At 45.3% G+C, this 17,947-nt stretch overlaps 1 protein-coding gene across 2 annotated transcripts in view; it reads right to left on the bottom strand.

Annotated features, from left to right (window-relative positions):
* The window catches only part of GOSR1 (golgi SNAP receptor complex member 1), a 69,937-nt gene that overhangs the window by 31,212 nt on the left and 20,778 nt on the right, over nucleotides 1–17,947 (bottom strand). For both annotated transcript variants that reach the window (XM_083172293.1, XM_083172292.1), the window contains exon 6: nucleotides 15,686–15,760. In XM_083172293.1, the coding sequence (XP_083028419.1) occupies nucleotides 15,686–15,760 (75 nt within the window). The remainder of the gene's footprint in view (nucleotides 1–15,685; nucleotides 15,761–17,947) is intronic.

Here is a 17,947-nt window from a genome sequence, read left to right on the forward strand (position 1 = left end):
AGGCGAACATATACTGTAAGCATAACTTTTAAAGCATAAATTGCTCGCCTTGGTTTTGAGCCAATTTCACACTGACATTGCGGTCTTTTTGAATTTTCTTTGTACCTGCATTCCACTTATGGGGTATACGGATTCAGTATTGAATCCCGGCGGTCGGGATCCCGGCGTTCAGAATCCCGACGCCGGAATCCCGACAGCCGAAATGCCGACAAGGGGGGGACGTGGATCGCCCCCCCTTGCGGGCTCGCTGCGCTCGCCACGCAGCAGGGATTCTGAACGCCGGGATCCCAAACACCGGGATCTTAACTGCATCCCGGGTATACACATGGGGCAATTTTTGCATGTTTTCTAAGCGATCTGTAGAGATAGTTTAGAAATTAAGCACAAACGGCTCCATGTATACAGGCCATATCAATGGCAATGTGCGCTCCCGTGCATTGCCGGCCCTGATTTTGAGTCCATGCACTAAATATCTATTCAAATCACTTAGCACACATCCCTAAGCACACGATCGCCCCGGTGTAAGCCCCATAGGACCAGTGTTTTCAAGGTATCCCCAAGAATTAGTACCATCTGTAGGTCTATTGTGATATTTAATTAAAGACCTGTGCTCCAGGTAGATGACATGGAAAACATGGCTTTTAGAAACTCTTCCTGAAGGTGCTCATACATTTATACCATATGGCCCTTTTTCAGATGTTTTCAACCAACTGATCCGATAAATTGTTTGAAAAGGTCCATATAGTATGTATTTTACCTAAAACTCTGATCGGATGCACAGTCCTAAGCACATGGGATCGGATCTGGAGCTGGTCATAGCTGCCACAAGGATTTATCGGATCCGCAGCCATTCCCGAGATCGCATACGATACATTGTATACAAAAGGAATGCATATGGTGTATCGCATATGATCCTAGCCTGGCGACTCCATGCCAAGCTATCGCATCTGAGGCTGTATGTATGGGCACCTTTAGTGTATGGGGGCCTTTTGTTTAAGGAGATTTGGAAGATCAGAGCAGAAGCTATAAGTTACTGACATGTAATGAGAAAATGTAGGTCACCTGCTAATGAACATCAGAGCCTCTCACTGTTTTGACTAACGCAGCATTTCACACAAGGCTTTTGGCTATATTGTGTACAATCTAGTGTTCTAGTGTAGTCAAAACCTCAAATAAATATAGTCAATATTGTATGGTTCTGGGTTCCGTGAAGTTCAAGGGAAGCCGCAAAGTCATATTCGTACCATGCATATTCACATCTATTGGCTTGCCTGCAGTCTATTTCTTCTTGCGAAGACGATACAACAGTGGCGTGCATCATCGCAAGCGGAATACACATACACTGTACGATTTGTGCTGAATTTTCTTCCGATTTTGACTATAAAGTCAAAATTGGAAGATAAAATCGCACTGTGTGAATGCACTTCAATGGGGCCTACACACCGTGTGATTTGATGTGTGCTATGTGATTTTGGACTGTACGGAATTCAAACCACATGCAATTTGAACTACACCCAAGTTTGACACTACAATACTAATTCATTTAAATAGTGGGCTGGTTTACAGGGTTGCGGGTGTCGCTTGCGCCTTGTGAAAGTGCACATCAGTATTGCAAGACAAATACATATGGTGCGATTTGAACTACTGTAAAAAGATCAAATTAGTACATAACAGTACATTCAAGCATAAACCTATACCTGCTATACCACTGGATCCCCTTTTTTTTAGGTTTCCACAACAAGAAATTTGCTCTATTATTTATTAACATTTATTTATATGGCAGCAGCATATTCCGTTGCATTTTACAACTGAGGGGAAAAAAGTGGATTTTGGTCTTACCTGGAAAATCCTTTTTTCTGAATCCATGGTGGACACTGGGACAGTGGGGTGTGGGTGGAGCTACAGCGACAGGCACCAAGGAGATTAAATTTCTTTGGGTGCAGCCCAGGCTCCTCCTCCTCCACGCCCCCCCTAGGCTTCAGTTGTTATAAAGCTAGCCCGGTAGGGACAGGAAGAGAAAGAGTAGAAACCATACATACTGAAGAGAATTCTTGCGATCAAGAAAAAAGGACAGAAAAAAACCCCTCTCATTGTCAGCCTTGTGCGTGAGGTGGGTGCCCAGTGTCCACCATGGATTCAGAAAAAAGGATTTTCCAGGTAAGACCAAAATCCACTTTTTTCTTTCATACTCATGGTGGACACTGGGACAGTGGGACGTCCCAAAGCTGTCCCCTCAAAGGGTGGGACGCACCTGAGCTGCACTGAGGACACGACGGCCAAAAGCAGAATCTGCTGTGGCAAACGTGTCGAATTGATAGAACTTTAGGAATGTGTGAGGCGAAGACCACGTAGCCGCTCGACACAATTGCTCTGCTGATGCCCCCTGACTGGCCGCCCAGGAGGATCCCACTGAACGAGTAGAGTGGGCCCTAATCGCAACCGGAACAGGCTTGTTTGCACTCAAATAAGCCTGCTTAATAGTTAGGCGCAGCCAGCGGGCCAGAGTCTGCTTCGAAGCCGGCCAACCACGCTTTGCCGGGTCATACAGCACGATCAGAGCTTCTGATTTGCGTAACTCTCTGGTACGACTGACATAAATCCGAAGAGCTCGAACTACATCAAGCGAGCATAACTCCGAGGAGTCCTCCGATGGAGAAAAGGCAGGAACAACAATATCCTGGTTTAAATGGAATCGTGTAACTACTTTAGGGAGAAAATCCTTCCGAGTCCTTAGAACAGCCCTATCCCTGTGAAAAATCAGGTAGGGTGAAACATGTGACAGTGCGGATAACTCCGACACACGTCGAGCAGAAGCAATTGCCAGCAAAAACAAAGTTTTCCAGGATAACCACCTTATGTCTACTGCATCTAAGGGTTCGAACGGTGAACCCTGAAGAGCTGACAGTACTAACGGTAAATCCCACGGTTGTGTGGGGGCAGAAACTGGGGGCTGAACATGTAAGACCCCCTGTAAGAACGTTTGAACAGCCATTCGTTTGGCGAGGCGTCTTTGGAAGAGTACCGAAAGCGCCGACACCTGCACCTTTAGGGATGCCAGACGCAATCCCAATTCCAGGCCCGATTGTAGAAAAGCTAAGACCCTGGAGAGCTGAAACTCCTGAGGCGACCAATTTTTCTGGTTGCACCAGGAGTAAAAAGCCCTCCACACTCTATGGTAAACCCGTGAGGATGAAGGCTTGCGTGCAGCCAACATGGTCTGAACTACTCCTGGAGCAAACCCTTTCTTCCTTAGGATCTGCTTTTCAATAGCCACGCCGTCAAAGCCAACGTCTGTAAGTCTGGATGTACGCACGGGCCTTGAGACAGCAAGTCCGACCTCTGAGGAAGAGGCCATGGAGGTTCCAGGGACAGTGCCAGCAGATCCGTGAACCAGCCTCTCCTCGGCCAGTATGGTGCCAGAAGTATAAACGTTGCTGGTTCTTGTTTGATTCTCCGGATGAGCCGCGGCAGGAGAGCCACTGGTGGAAAAACATATATCAGGGAGAAAGGCCAAGGGGCTGACAGGGCGTCTGTTAATGCTGCTCCTGGATCCCTTGAGCGAGCCCCGTACCGAGGTACCTTGTGGTTGTACCTGGACGCCATGAGGTCTATCTGGGGAAGGCCCCAGCGACCCACTATCTGATTGAATACCTCCTCGTGAAGGCTCCACTCTCCTGAATGTATGTCCTGCCTGCTTAGGAAATCGGCCTCCCAGTTTTCTATTCCTGGAATGTGAACTGCTGCTAATGCCAGAAGATGATCCTCTGCCCACTGAAGTAGAGGGAGTACCTCCCGTATTGCTGCTTTGCACTCCTGGTCCCGCCTTGGTGATTTATATATGCCACCGCCGTGGCGTTGTCCGACTGGACCTTCACCGCTTTGGACTGGACTAAGTGCTCTGCCTCCTCGAGGGCTCGGGAGATGGCCCTTATCTCCAAGATGTTTATGGGAAGCTTTGCTTCTCCCTTTGACCACCGACCCTGAAAAGAGTGTGGACCCAGGACCGCTCCCCAGCCCCTGAGGCTTGCATCTGTGGTCAGAATTTCCCACTTGTGGGCTGAGAACTGGCGACCCCTTCGCAGGTTTTCTGGGCGTAGCCACCAAGTAAGAGAGAGCCTTGTCCGAGTGGACAAGGGAAAAGTCTGAGTCTTGAGAGTCTGCTGTGAGCGGTTCCATCTCCGAAGCAGTTCCAGTTGTAGCTGCCTTGAGTGCAGCTGGCCGAACTCTACCATCTCGAAACAGGATACCAGCTTCCCCAGAATCTTCATACTGTGGTGCACTGATACCCTGTGAAGCTTCAAGAATGCTTTCAACATTACATGAAGGGAAGTGATCTTTTCTTCTGGTAGATAGACTCTTTCTGCTACTGTGTCTATCCGCGCTCCCAGGTGGATCATGTCCTGGACCGGGGTCACACTGGACTTTTTCCAATTGATGAGCCACCCGTGTGACTCCAGGAAGTTCACTGTGATCTGGAGGTGAATCAGGAGAACTTCTTGAGACTGTGCAATGATGAGTAGGTCGTCGAGATAAGGGAGGATTCGAATCCCCTGGGACCTCAGGGCCCCCGCCATCACGGCCATGATCTTTGTAAAGACCCGTGGTGCCGTGGAAAGGCCAAACGGCAACGCCGTGAACTGATAATGGCAGTTCTGGATTGCAAATCTTAGGAAAGACTGGGATTCCTCCCTTATCGGGACATGCAGATATGCATCCCTGATGTCCAGGGATGTCATAAAGTCTCCCGGTTCTAGGGCCTGGAGAATTGACCTCAGGGACTCCATCCTGAACCTGGGTACCTTTATGGACTTGTTGAGGCTTTTCAGATTGAGGATGGGCCTGTAGGAACCATCCGGTTTCCCTACCAGGAAAAGATTCGAGTAAAACCCTTTTCCCTGCTGACTGGTGGGTTCCGGCACTATGACATTCCTGTCCAGGAGGGACCGAATGGACTCGGAGAGAGCTTGTGCTCTGTCCTGGTCCTGTGGCAGGCCTGTTTTGAAAAAGCGAGCTGGGGGTCGCCCCTGGAAGGGTAGTGAATACCCCTGCAGAATTATGGTATTGACCCATCTGTCTGATGAGGTCTTCTGCCATATGTTGGAGAAATGCAGGAGGCGACCGCCCACTCGGAGATCCTGGTGGGCCGCCCCACCCTCATGCCGCGGGCTTTTCAGCCTGCTTGGGAGTCTGCCGGCGTCCTGTCCAGGATTGCCTTCCCCTTGTACTGGGGGCTCTCTTCTGCTGGGACGGTCTGGCCGAAGGCTGACCTCTAACCCTCCCCTGGGGTCGAAAGGAGCGAAAATTTACTGCCCTGCCTTTTGGAGGTGCAGATGGGAGGAACGCTGTTTTTGAAGTGGCCACTGTGGTCACTATCTTGTCCAGCTCTGGACCGAACAACACGCTCCCTGAAAATGGTAAAGCCTCTAAGGCTCTTTTAGAGTCTGCATCGGCATTCCATGTACGCAGCCAGAGGGCCCTGCGAGCCGCCACTGAGGAGGCCGAGATTCTAGAAGAGAGTGAGACAGCGTCCACTGCTGACTCCTCTAGATAAGTAGCCGCCTCTCTAATCAGGTCCACTGAGGACAGAAGTTCAGAGCGGCGTGTACCAGAAATTATGGCCTCCTGTAACTCATCAGCCCAGGAGGCTATGGCCCTCGATACCCAAGCTGAAGCCATTGCCGGGCGTGCAGAGACCCCTGCATTTATGAAAATGCCCTTTAAGCAATTTTCTATTTTTCTATCCGTGGGGTCCTTCAAAGAGGCCACTGTGGGGATAGGTAACGTGGTGGTTTTTACCAACCTAGCCACATGGGCATCCACCTGGGGAGCCAATTCCCACTTACTGCGGTCAGCCGCATTAAAGGGGAAAAAAGACAGAAGGCGCTTGGAGACTAAAAACTTTTTGTTTGGATGAGCCCAGGCCTCTGACAAAACCCCATCCAAATCAGAACTGGGAGGAAATGATGCTATCTCCTTTTTCTTCTTTTTGAAGACAGGAGCATCCGATGATGCAGGCTGATCCTCCTGTATTTTAAGAGAGGAGCGAACAGCTTTTATAAGGGCATCAACCCTTGACTGAGTCATACGGTCCTCCTTAGAGGAATCTGGCTCATCTTCATCATCATCATCCACATCATTGTCATCGGTGCCAGCCGCACCTTCCTCATCTGTATCTCCATCGTCAGTATCATGAGAAACAGGCAGAGTCCTGCGCCTACCCGGTGCCTTCAGAATAGACTGAAGAGAGTTAGACACCTGTACTAAACCTTGTACAGAAGAAGATAAACCCTGAACCCAGGTAGGTTCTGGGGCAGGTACTGAGGACCCAGCCTGTGGTGTGGTCACTTCAGAAACAGACTTGTGCGGCCTGACTGCAGCTAACTGCGTGGCTAAGTCCCTCATTGCTGTGGACAGAGTTAATGCCCAAGCTGGCTCAGTAGCTTCCTGTACAGGATGCCTGGGAGGCGAGGGTGCATTTACAGAGCAACGGTCACACAAGCCCGGGTCTGTCTGCCTCTCTGAGGAGAAATTCTCCTTGCAATTGCCACATGTGTAAGCATGCAAAACAGGAGCAGTACCCTTAGAGGGTTTTGCTGTGGGCTTCCCCTTTTGTGACATTATTATAAGTCACCAGCCCCAACACAAGTCTGACAATGACAGGCTGTCTATTCACAGACACACTGAAAAAAACACTCAAGCCCTAACCAATAAGCTAGGGTTAAGTGAAAAAATACAAGCACACAATATAACCGCTGTATCAGTGCTAAGAAAAGCTTGATATCAGCGTTAGGGGAAAGATAAAGAAGAAAACCTGATCCCAGTGTCGCGGAGCAGGAGTCTGGGTGCACTTCTCCGTCTCAGCGCTGTGCCTGTAATGGCGCGCAGACGCTGCGAAGGCGGGGAGAAGCAGAGCTGAGCGCGGGAAGCGTGATTGACAGCTCTGTATATCGGAGGCGGACGCTGGGGACGTAACCGCCTCCCCCTGGAACCCCAGTGCTATGCGCCTTAAAAAATGGCGTTCCCCATAAAACAAACACTGGTGGTCTAGCGGCCCACGGAAACGACCGGGTGCCTGCTGCCAGGACCAGCCGGGGGATGCACCCTTCCCCCGGCGGTATCGCCGCACGGCGTCCCGCTCAGCTGAGACAGGACCCGCTTACCTTCTGACTGTACGCGGCGCCCTCCGTGTGCTGTGAGGCGTCCGGTATCACGTCATAAGACTGGTGTGCCGGACTCAGTCAGGCAGGAGCAGCTGCTAAGTGGCGCTGTCTCCTGTAGGTAAAAATAATAAAAATTAAAAACAAGGGCACGGAGCCCTCTCCTTAAGTACCTGTGCCTACCGGCACCAAGGAACAACTGAAGCCTAGGGGGGGCGTGGAGGAGGAGGAGCCTGGGCTGCACCCAAAGAAATTTAATCTCCTTGGTGCCTGTCGCTGTAGCTCCACCCACACCCCACTGTCCCAGTGTCCACCATGAGTATGAAAGAAAAAAAACAATAATAAAACAAGACTGAATGTTAATGGACAGATGAATTTTAATGAATTAATTTACTTTTGAGATACTTTTAAGTGGAAGTTGGATTGCTTATATCATTCTGTAATGTAGCCTATGTTCTATAGAGTCCTCAAAAAGTTTAACAATTAGTGCCCCTTCTCTGTGTGACCCTCTGTGGGCCTTTGGATGGTACCATCCTACCTACCATCAAAGTACATGTGCTTGCATCAACATCTCCTGTCTAGGGAGTTCTCTTTCTTTCCAAACAGGAGTACTAATACCAGGCCCAGTGGCAGGTAATCTACACTGGGAACTATCTACAGCACAACATATGACAAGCAGCACTCGGCATTCAGTTGAAGACACTGCTGAGGGACTCCAATATGTTCCTCAACTGAGCGAATATTAATGGATTTGGAAACTGTAAAATGGTTCGCCATTGTTTTCTTGTACTCATGCTCAGTAACGATGGGGCTTTGAGAAGTTGGTGGCAGATTTATTAGTGTTTTTGGTCAAAAGGATTATGTTTTACAATATCCTTGTCAGGAAAAGATTAGCTGCAGAGTAAATAAGAAAAAAGAAAAAGCTTAACTCTGCAAATCTCAAACTATGAAGGAAGGTTGCGAAATGTTAATTAAATCACAATAAATAAGAATATGACACTGCAATCATTTGGTAACACTTGATGACCTCTTGATGCTGTGATGACTAGCTGTGCTAGTTGAGCCTGCCTGCCACAACAGGCTCAACTAGTGAGTTGAGGTCAATAGGATTACCCAGGAAGAGGGCAAGTTGCCATTGCAACAGCAAATCGCACCCACAACAGCGCTGCAAACAAAAATCTGTTGGACCCCTTATTGTTCTTAGTGTAGTTTCATGGTTTTCTTTTGGTTCCTATTGACTATGTATGTGAATAGCTTTCTGTTTTGTCTTAGGCTATAAACATGTATTTCAGAAGAAAACTTAACTTAAATAAAAGGTGACAAAATGACCAGTCAGCCCTGCTATTGCCTTCCATTACTAACCAAAATGTATTTTTAAGATGCCAGCTTAATAAATGCTCTGTAGTTATTTAGTAAGCAGAGTTTCGTAGCATTTGATCATTTCTCTCTATTATAAATGGCTGTGTACTATATAAATCATGTATATAGGCTTGACGGATGATATATTGTAAGGAAGCAGAATATAAATTTAGGTAATATAAACTGACAACTGGTTTGCGAGATGTAAATGAGCTGTGCAAATTATGTTATTCATCTCTAAGGCTAATGCACCCGAATAGGCAAATTTATAAATTGAAAAGGCACATGCATTCTAAACTATTAGATATACTGTCACTGCTTCAGGGGAAAAAGTACATCAAAAATATTCTTGTGCTAGATCAAAAAGTAATTAGCCCAATACCGATATACCCTAAAGTGGACAGAGGAGACATCTACATCCACCTCCTCTTGCTAAATTATAGTTTCAAACTAATAAAGGAAGAGGCCGAATCCTACATTTTAGTACGGTAACTGAACCACTACATACATCTTTTTGACATCATAAACACCTGGCATTGGAGTGCATGTTTGCATTCCCATAACGCTAGTGGAAACTTTCTGCACTTGGGAATTTTACCCTAGAGAAGTCAACATTTATATATTGTGTTTCCCTTTGTATAGTAGGCAGTCCAAACATAAGGGGCCAGAACTGTGTTCTACCCACTCTGTCGCCAATCGCGGCGGGGTTCCCACGTGAAAAGAACACAATGCTTATAAAGCCTGCTACAAGCATTAAAATAGAGGGGTAGATGTATGAAGCAGTGATATGGGAGAAGTGATAAAGTGCCTGGTACTTTGGGCCTTATTTTGAATCATTTGGTCATCCATGCGGTCAGCACTGTGGGCGGTGTCTGATGGACTTGCAAGGCTGCAAATCAATCAGAATAAGGCCCTTTATCACTGGCCAATCAGCTACTAACAGTCCCTTTTTAAACCCAGCCTGTAACTTAACAGTCAGGAGCTGATTGGCCAGTGACATAGTACCAGGCACTTTATCACTTCTCCTCCCTTATCACTGCTTCATACATCTACCCGAGAATGTGTGGCTGGTTTCCTCAGGCAGGAATACATATATGCAGAAAGCGGCTGTGTTTCATTTACCTAAAGTGTTACATAAGTATATGACACCTATTTCCTGTTTGTAGGGGGATGTGGTCAGTAAATCAACAAAAAAAAAAAAACATTCTCAATAGGTCAACCAGTAATGGTCAACAGGCAAAAGTTCGACACATGAAAAAAAAAAAAAAAGTCGACATACAAAAGTTTCAACTTGGACAAGGTCTACCTGAAATAAAAATAGGTCAACCTGAGTTTTTCAGAATTTATCAAAAACATTTTTACCATCCATGGGGTCATAGTGGGAGAATAAAATAGTGCACAAAGCACGGCAAGTGCAGCGAGCCATGCGAGGGGACACGGTACAAATACGGTGTACATGTTGTCCTGCAAAAAAAAATGTTAAACTCATGTCGAGCTTTGTCTCTAGTCAGCCTTTTCCCTGTCAACCCTATGACTCCTACCCTGTGTAAGTAAAGCAGAAACAGCACATAAATGCGTCTGCAACAAACCATGTTGCCATTCAACTTTTTTTTCCGTGCAGGTTAATACTGGCTGCTTTTGCATGTGGCCCACACATTTTAGACAACTTTATTTTAACACTGCAATTTATATTTTGATTTGAACACACCCCCACCTAAATCTAACTCACTCTCTGCATGTTACATCTACTCCAACTGCAGTGCGACATGGTTTTGGCCAGTTGCTTGCTTTACTTACAAACATGATTTAAGGCCCAAAGCCAACTTACAGTAGCAACTAAGTGGGCATACCTCCCAACTGTCCCAATTTTCACAGGACCGTTCCTTTTTTTGGTATGGAGACAGGGCTGGGGGCATGTCAGCAGCTTACCAAGCACTGGCCATGCCCCCCTAGCGGAGAAAGTGGGGGCGCGGGGTCATGGGAGTGAGGTCACACCCCAAAATCTCAGGCGCGCGCAGAAGTCCTGATTTGCACATTTCAGATGTTGGGAGGTATATGTGGAGCAGCTACAACTAGCTAAATATTGTTTTCAGTTATTTGGGAGCAGGACCATCATAAAGACCCCAATTTACAAATTAAATCTTTAAATGCCAATGAAATGCTATTAGAATTCTGGCACTAGTGCAGGGGTTGCCAACCCATCGCACGCAAGCTACTGGAAGCTCGCCACAGCTGCATCTTATACATTGGCAAAAAGCAAGTAATTTTAAATTAATCAGAAGCTATACTGTGGGGCATATTGTGTGGGGGCATTGTGGTGTCGGGCGCATTTCGGCGTCGGGCATATTGTGTCAGGGGCATTGCGGTATGGGGCATATTGTGTCGGGGCCATTATGTTTTGAACCACATTGTGTCAGGGGCATTGAGGTGTGTGTCATATCGTGTCAGGAGAATTTTAGTGTGGTATAATGTGAAACCTCAGGAGGTTAAATCTGTCTCTGGTATCTCACACCTGAATAAGGTTGGATACCACTGACTAGTGTATCAGTTAAACCATTAATATTCACTCTATTCTAGTGAATATCACATTGGTCTGTTGAGATGCAAACACCCCACTCTTGGCAGCAGTACACGGTATATGTACCCAAGAAGTAATAACTGTATGTGTGACATAAGGATTGCATATGGAGAGATCTGTCCATCAACAGCCAACACAATCCATGAAATGGACTTTACTGGGCAGCAATTGGGAGGGGACCATACAATCAGATAGAACTCACCCATCTCATGGGAGTGTCAGCCAACTTCATTCATAATGTGCGTACACAGAAGGGACGTCTGTGTCAGACAGATATGGGCCTAGTGTAGGTTCTGGCTCTATTGGTGGTGGCTGTAGTAATAAGTGTAGGAACCGAGGGCGGGATAGGTTTCCAATTTCTATATTAAAAGGCAAATAGTACTCAGACAGCCTCTGTCATAAGGTGTAATGTATATGGTTCTGTTTATATAGATCAGGCCCACTTGGCTCAGACCAGGGGCCAGCACGGAGTCATTACTATTGGACAGAGGATGCAAACAGCATTTAATTACTGCCTATGACGGAGCGAATGTATGTATCAGTCATCACGTTATTGTCCCTTTGAGCCTCTTGCTTTGTATATTTTGTTGCAGGAGCTTCTCCTGGGATAGGACACTTGTCACTTTGATGTTGTCACTAGAATCTAGATAATAGATGCCTTTAATTTAGCAGAAATACAGAGACCTTTGTAAAACGCCAACCAAACCTGGCAAGGTACAGTAGTAGTGGTACACTTACAAAAAGGGCACTATTATAACAATTGGGCTAAATTTATTTCTTGAAGTATCAAGTGGAAGAACAGTAAAATAAATAGGATTCTAAAACTAAAATTACTAAATTTTGACCTTAAAAAAAAAAGCATATATTTATTTTGTTATGTATACTGTACCAGCGTCATTCCATAGAGAACAAAGATAGATGTTTTTTTAATCTGATAGTGCACAAAAGTGCAGTTGGACTGAGCACAACTGCTGCTTACTCTGCAATCCGACCTAATCATATGTAAGGTGTGGTCGGTATATACTGTATAGCAGAGACTAGTGCTTCTAGAACACAACTGCATTGCCTCTACTCTTGCATACAATTCTGCTTTTAGCCTCCCCTCTCTCTGGTTCTGTTCTTTAGATTATCCCACTCGTTATATCTAGACTAAAATGCAGCTATAACAAATAAAATAGTCAAGCTGCACGTGTTTGGTACCTCAACACAAATACAAAATTTGTATAAATGTATTCCAGATGACAATTTGTACGCAAACCAAAATGTAGAATTGCATGAAGATTACATTCTTTATGCAAATAAGTTCTGGAGTGCAGCTTCATTCTTGACGATTTATAAATGTAATGAAAAAAGTAATGGAATAAAAAACATGGGGGTGTATTTAATGCTGCTGGCGAGATGTCACAGCTCGCCCTGTCAGTATTCAACTGACCCCCTGCATACGTCGACTCCCCCCTTGCTACGTTTTTGGAGCGAGGGGGAATCTGTGTATGTGGCCACTAAAACATCGAGACTCGCGGCTAAATGCAGCGGGCTCCCAGCATTAGCTGTGAGCATCGCTGTTTGGGGGAATCCTCACTGTCCTGTGACAATGAGGATTCCCCCGGAAGGTAGAATAGGGTGAGCGGCCAGCGCAGGGGTTAAACAGCAAGGATCAATTGTTTTCTGCATTCCCTGCCGATTAAACCACTCGCCGGCCACATTGAATACAGGCCATGGAGGTATACAGATCTGGGGACATGGAGGTGTATATACTTTGTAGAGCAGCAGCTTCTACTTCTATGTAGGGCTGCTGTCCTTCAGTGGAAGATGCATTCTGTCCTCCGCTAGAACTAAGGAGAAAATGCACACCTCACTGCCTTTGATATCTCCACGTCTAGGAATATGCTCTACTTAAGAATTCAATGACAGAGGAACAGATGCTTGTATAACATGAAATAGTATTACTAGCGTCTGTTACCATAAATTCTCCTCTGAAACACGATGGTATAAAGTATGGCTGAGTCTCAGTGGGGAAGTACACCATTGCTTAGGATTCACTTCAGCTACTTCAAATTAACAATCTGCATTTTAATTACCTGGAAATGCTTTCAGAGCATTCCTGCCTGAATTGTGGAACTGCTGAATTGATCTTGTGTACAAGACATTGAGACGGTAATATTCTGACACAGGCACACTGCCCCCTGGAGTTAGAATGAGAAAACTGCAGTTCCTCATCAAATCTAAAACCCAGATCAAGCAGTGGTGGTTTCCAATGGTTATACAAGTGCATATCATTACATACTATCATTGAAAAAAAAAAAAAATGGGAAGAAAACTACAATGGTAGATTTGTAAAATGCATCACTATCCCAAGTCTCATTAAATAATGATATGCCAAAACTTTTCTCTATCGGTGGAAAATTGATCCCAACTAGCACAACTTAACACAGAAGCTATTCAACGGTGGAAAAACCATCCCCATTTTAACAGATATTTCCTATGTTCTATGCATTTTGGAGACAAATGCTTTTCAGCTTACCATCCCATTGGAACAGGGTTTCTGCAGACTTTTGTCCAGAAACTATATTATGTTTTGTTCGAGAAATTTCCAGTAGTATCAGCATCCCTGGATGTTTCCCTGCTGTAGGTTGACCCCATCAACCTACCAAAACTTTTTTATTTCTGAAACTTAAGGATGTTATGGAGTATTATGAATATAGTGATTAATGGATTGTTCTGTAAACTTGTGTGCCTTTTGGTTGAAGCTAGGTGCTTGCTCAAATTGGAATGACACACACTGTACAAGAACTAGTTAAAAGCCAGTCAAAATTACATCTTCTGCAATGTACTTTCACTTTTAGGGCAGTATTCAATGAGAATACTCGGCATGACGCTGTATTCCAGTGGGCTGGAGCATACGCTGCCAGCCCTCCCCGTCACCGTATTCAATGCAGCAGGGGCACGCTGCCCCTGGCGGCGATACTTAACCCCGCAGGGAGCTGGGGGGACGGCGGCAGGCAGGGAGATGGAAGCCTCCCTGCCTGCACCAGACACTGTGGGGAGAGCTAGCAGGGGACGCAGGTAGGGAGCCGCTTGCACTGCTCCCGATCGTGCATATGTAATAATCGGGAGCAGTGAATATATGAATATCTAATGAGCAGCTCTCGGCCCCCTGCTGGCTGTTATGTGTAAAAAAAAACACCTAATTTTAAATTAAATATATATTCATGTGCTGTAAGCACATGAATAAAAATAGCATGCCCCTTCACATAATCAAAGTACTGATTTTTTTTTTACACAAAAAAAAAAAAAAAAAAAAAAAAACTTTATTTTAAAATGTTCACATTCCAGTTCACCATAAAAAGATGGCGATTGCTACACGGTGACACAGCGAAAATCACTTAGAAAGCAATTTGCCATCTGATCTCTCACGGCGATTCACATTGAGAAACCCATTGAAAAACCACAGCGAATTGCGGTGACTATCAGACGGCGAATTCACTGTTCGCCGTCGGCGAATATTGCAAGTTGAATAGGGTGAATCACTTTTTCAGTAATAAGATTTACCTTAGAGCACGAAAATAGCACACATTCGCCGTAGAACATGGCGAATCAGCCTCATTGAATACTGCCCTTAGTGGGGACCATTTTTACATTCACTTTGAGCTTTACAAAAGAAGTAATTTGGTCTGTCAAGTGGCCGCTAATGGTCAGTGGTGGTACTTCACTTCATATCGGTGAGGAGTCGTTAGCCTTTTACAGGTTGAGTGTCCCTTATCCAAACTGCTCGGAACAACGAGCATTTCGGATAAAGAATTTTTATGGTTTTTGAATTGTTTATTTTTTACATACTTATCTGGTCCCCAGGCGTCCATGGCAGCCTTCAGCGGTCCCAGTGGTTCAGTGCACAAGTTTGCAGGCGCCCGCGCAATGCACTCCTGTGACCGCTGAAGACGTCGAAGAAGATACTGATGGACATCAGGGGACTTGGTAAGTATGAAAAAGGGTCAGGGGGGGATTTTTAAAAAAAATCAGAAATATTCTAAAAAGATCTCCGGATACGAGAGACTTTACCTGTATTTATATAGATGCTATCTTCCAGATAAAACACTGCAAATTCATTTGCTGTTTCTAAAAGTTATGGGCTTACTGGAAACTATCCCAATGTGTCTAAAGAAAAACAGAACTGGTGATATTGGGGCATGTTCGGTAAAAGAAAGACACATGGGATATTGCTCACTGCGTTGAATCCAAGAGCAATACTCTGCGTTTTACACAGCTTGTTTTATGGGACATATGTTGAAGAAAGTTGATAATATGCTGCTGTTCCAATACAGTGAAATGGTTTTGCATGAAGTACATTAAAGAGGCTGCAAATTTTTGATGACCTATTTCTTTTGATGTAACCCCTTTTCTTATAATGCATCTATTCTTAAACCTGCTGAAAATGTGTTTTTCTGTAGAACACGAAGCCTTTGCCCTGCGTACCTTGCTGCTAGATCAGCCTATTGAGCATTAGATCATTATCAGAAGCAATTAGGCCCTAGAAAGCTACAATCCATACCGCACATTTTAACCCCTTCTGTGTCAGTTCCCCATTTCATCTTACCTTCTGAGGTGCTCATGTTCTTTCAGAAACAGCTCTGTTCGCCTGTTGTTAACACCGGAGCCTGTTTTGTACGATCTGTCATGGGAATAGATAACAGAGTTTATCTTCAGATATCTGCAAGATTGTCATATAACCGGTTAGTATTATTTATTGCAGCAAGACGGAGGAAGATGCAGAACAGAGTTAAATTTCTCTGTCATTGTACCCCTTATTTTAGATCGTATATTTGTAGTTTTTCAATAAATATATCCCAAGCGTCCAGTTACAGAAGAGAATGATGACATGGCAGCACTAATTGCTCAGGGATAGGAGAGAACACATAACATACAGCAAGAAAGGAATAAAGGGGCTACGAATCCGCAGAAAAGTAAATGGTACTTGTGTAATATCATGGCGCCCATGCCAGAGAATCGCATTGCACGCGAATCGCATGCAATTCGATCCGCGATGCGATTTAGCACAGCCCCACTATCCACATCAGCCCGAAAAGTGGCGAGCCCCGCGAAGTGACGAGGTACGCATCCTCCTGACCTGTTCATACCTCCACTATCCATGTGGAGTTGATTTTATAAGTGTGGCAAACGCAGTGAGCCACCGAGCCCGAAGCGTGGCAAGCACAGCGTGCCCTGCAAGGGGGCGTGGGTTACTTGATGTGTATTCCGCGTGCGCTCGCCGTGCTTCAGGCTCATTTTCCGTGTCTGCTCGCCACGCTTCAGGCTCGGTGGCTTACTGCGTTCGCCACACTTTATATAATCAACTCCACGCCGACGTGGATAGTGGGGGTATGAACAGGTCGGAAGGATGCGTACCACATCTGCTCGCCACGCTTTGAGCTGACGTGGATAGTGGGGGTGTGGCAAATCGCATAGCGGATAAGACCGCATGAAATTTGCATGCAATTTCAGGCATGGGTGCCGTGATATTACACAAGTACCAAGTAAACAATCCAGCAAAGGGGGCAGGTTAAGAGGATGAGGAAATTTCAGAGACAAGGTAAATTGTGAAGTTTGTAGTATAAACTGTATATCATCAGTGGTGCAACCTATAGGATGCTAAAGTACTGAATATCTTTATAATACAGTCAGATAATGGCTGAGAGCCAACACTTTACACAAAGTTATTTAAATAGTGGTAAGCAAAACGATAAAACAAAACATAAGATCTCCACTATTTCACTGTTTCTACTACTTGCAACGTCATAGGGTGGAATTCAGGTCCCCATGGGAGATTTCAGTGGGCTGTCCAATTCGCCCACAAGTCAGGAGTTAAGGGTTGTTGTTTTTTAACCAGCTTAAGCTCTGATCCCCGAGGGTGGTGACCAGAGATGAGCAAAAAAGTACCCCTATCACCAGATAGTTTAGTCGGTTTAAGCCGCTTTACATGGTGAACCTCAACCATAAAGAGCGAGATCTGCGCTATAAACAGGATCAATTATACATCGCTCCTGCGATCTCCCAATACTTTAGATGGGAGATCAGGTGGCTGTCATTCCCCCATTTATGTGAACATAATGTCAACACTAAGTATATTATCATTTCTATAAAGTTTGTTCCAAACCCTAGCAAAAAATGTTGACAGTAATACAATGTAGACATTGATTTAACATCAATGTCAACCAATGCAGAAATCATTGGTCACATCCTGACTCCAAACCTTTAAGAATACAGCATATTAGAATTGAAATAAAAATCTTTATTAAGAAGTACTGTATACACTAAGGGCCTTATTTTGGTTCATTCTTTCTGACAAAATCATTCTTAGATGGGCAAAACCATGTGCACTGCAGGTGGGGCAAGTGTTACTTGTGCAGAGAGAATTAGATTTGGGTGGGGTTTTACTGCAAAGTGAGATCTATATTGCAGTGTAAAAATAAAGCAGTCAGTATTTTCCCTGCACAGAAAAAAAATTACTCACCTAAATCTAATTCTCTCTGCACATGTTACATCTGCCCCCCCCTGCAGTGCACATGGTTTTGTCCATCTAAGAAGGATTTTGTCAGAAAGAATGAACCAAAATAAGGCCCCAAAACCAGACAACAATGCAAACTACCAATGTGTAAGATGAATCAGTACAACAAACGGAGACATTACCATGGGATAAAGGAGCTGCGTGAGTTCCGGGTGCCGGACGGGGTCCCGACAGTCGGGATCCTGATAGGCATTTACCCGACGGTCAAAACACCTACAGCCGGGTTCCCGACGGCCACCTGCTATTTTCCCTAGTGGGGGTCCATGACCCCCATAGAGGGAGAATAGATGGCTT

Source organism: Crinia signifera, chromosome 2 (assembly GCF_055691185.1).
Source record: "Crinia signifera chromosome 2, ASM5569118v1, whole genome shotgun sequence".
NCBI classification, from domain to species: domain Eukaryota; kingdom Metazoa; phylum Chordata; class Amphibia; order Anura; family Myobatrachidae; genus Crinia; species Crinia signifera.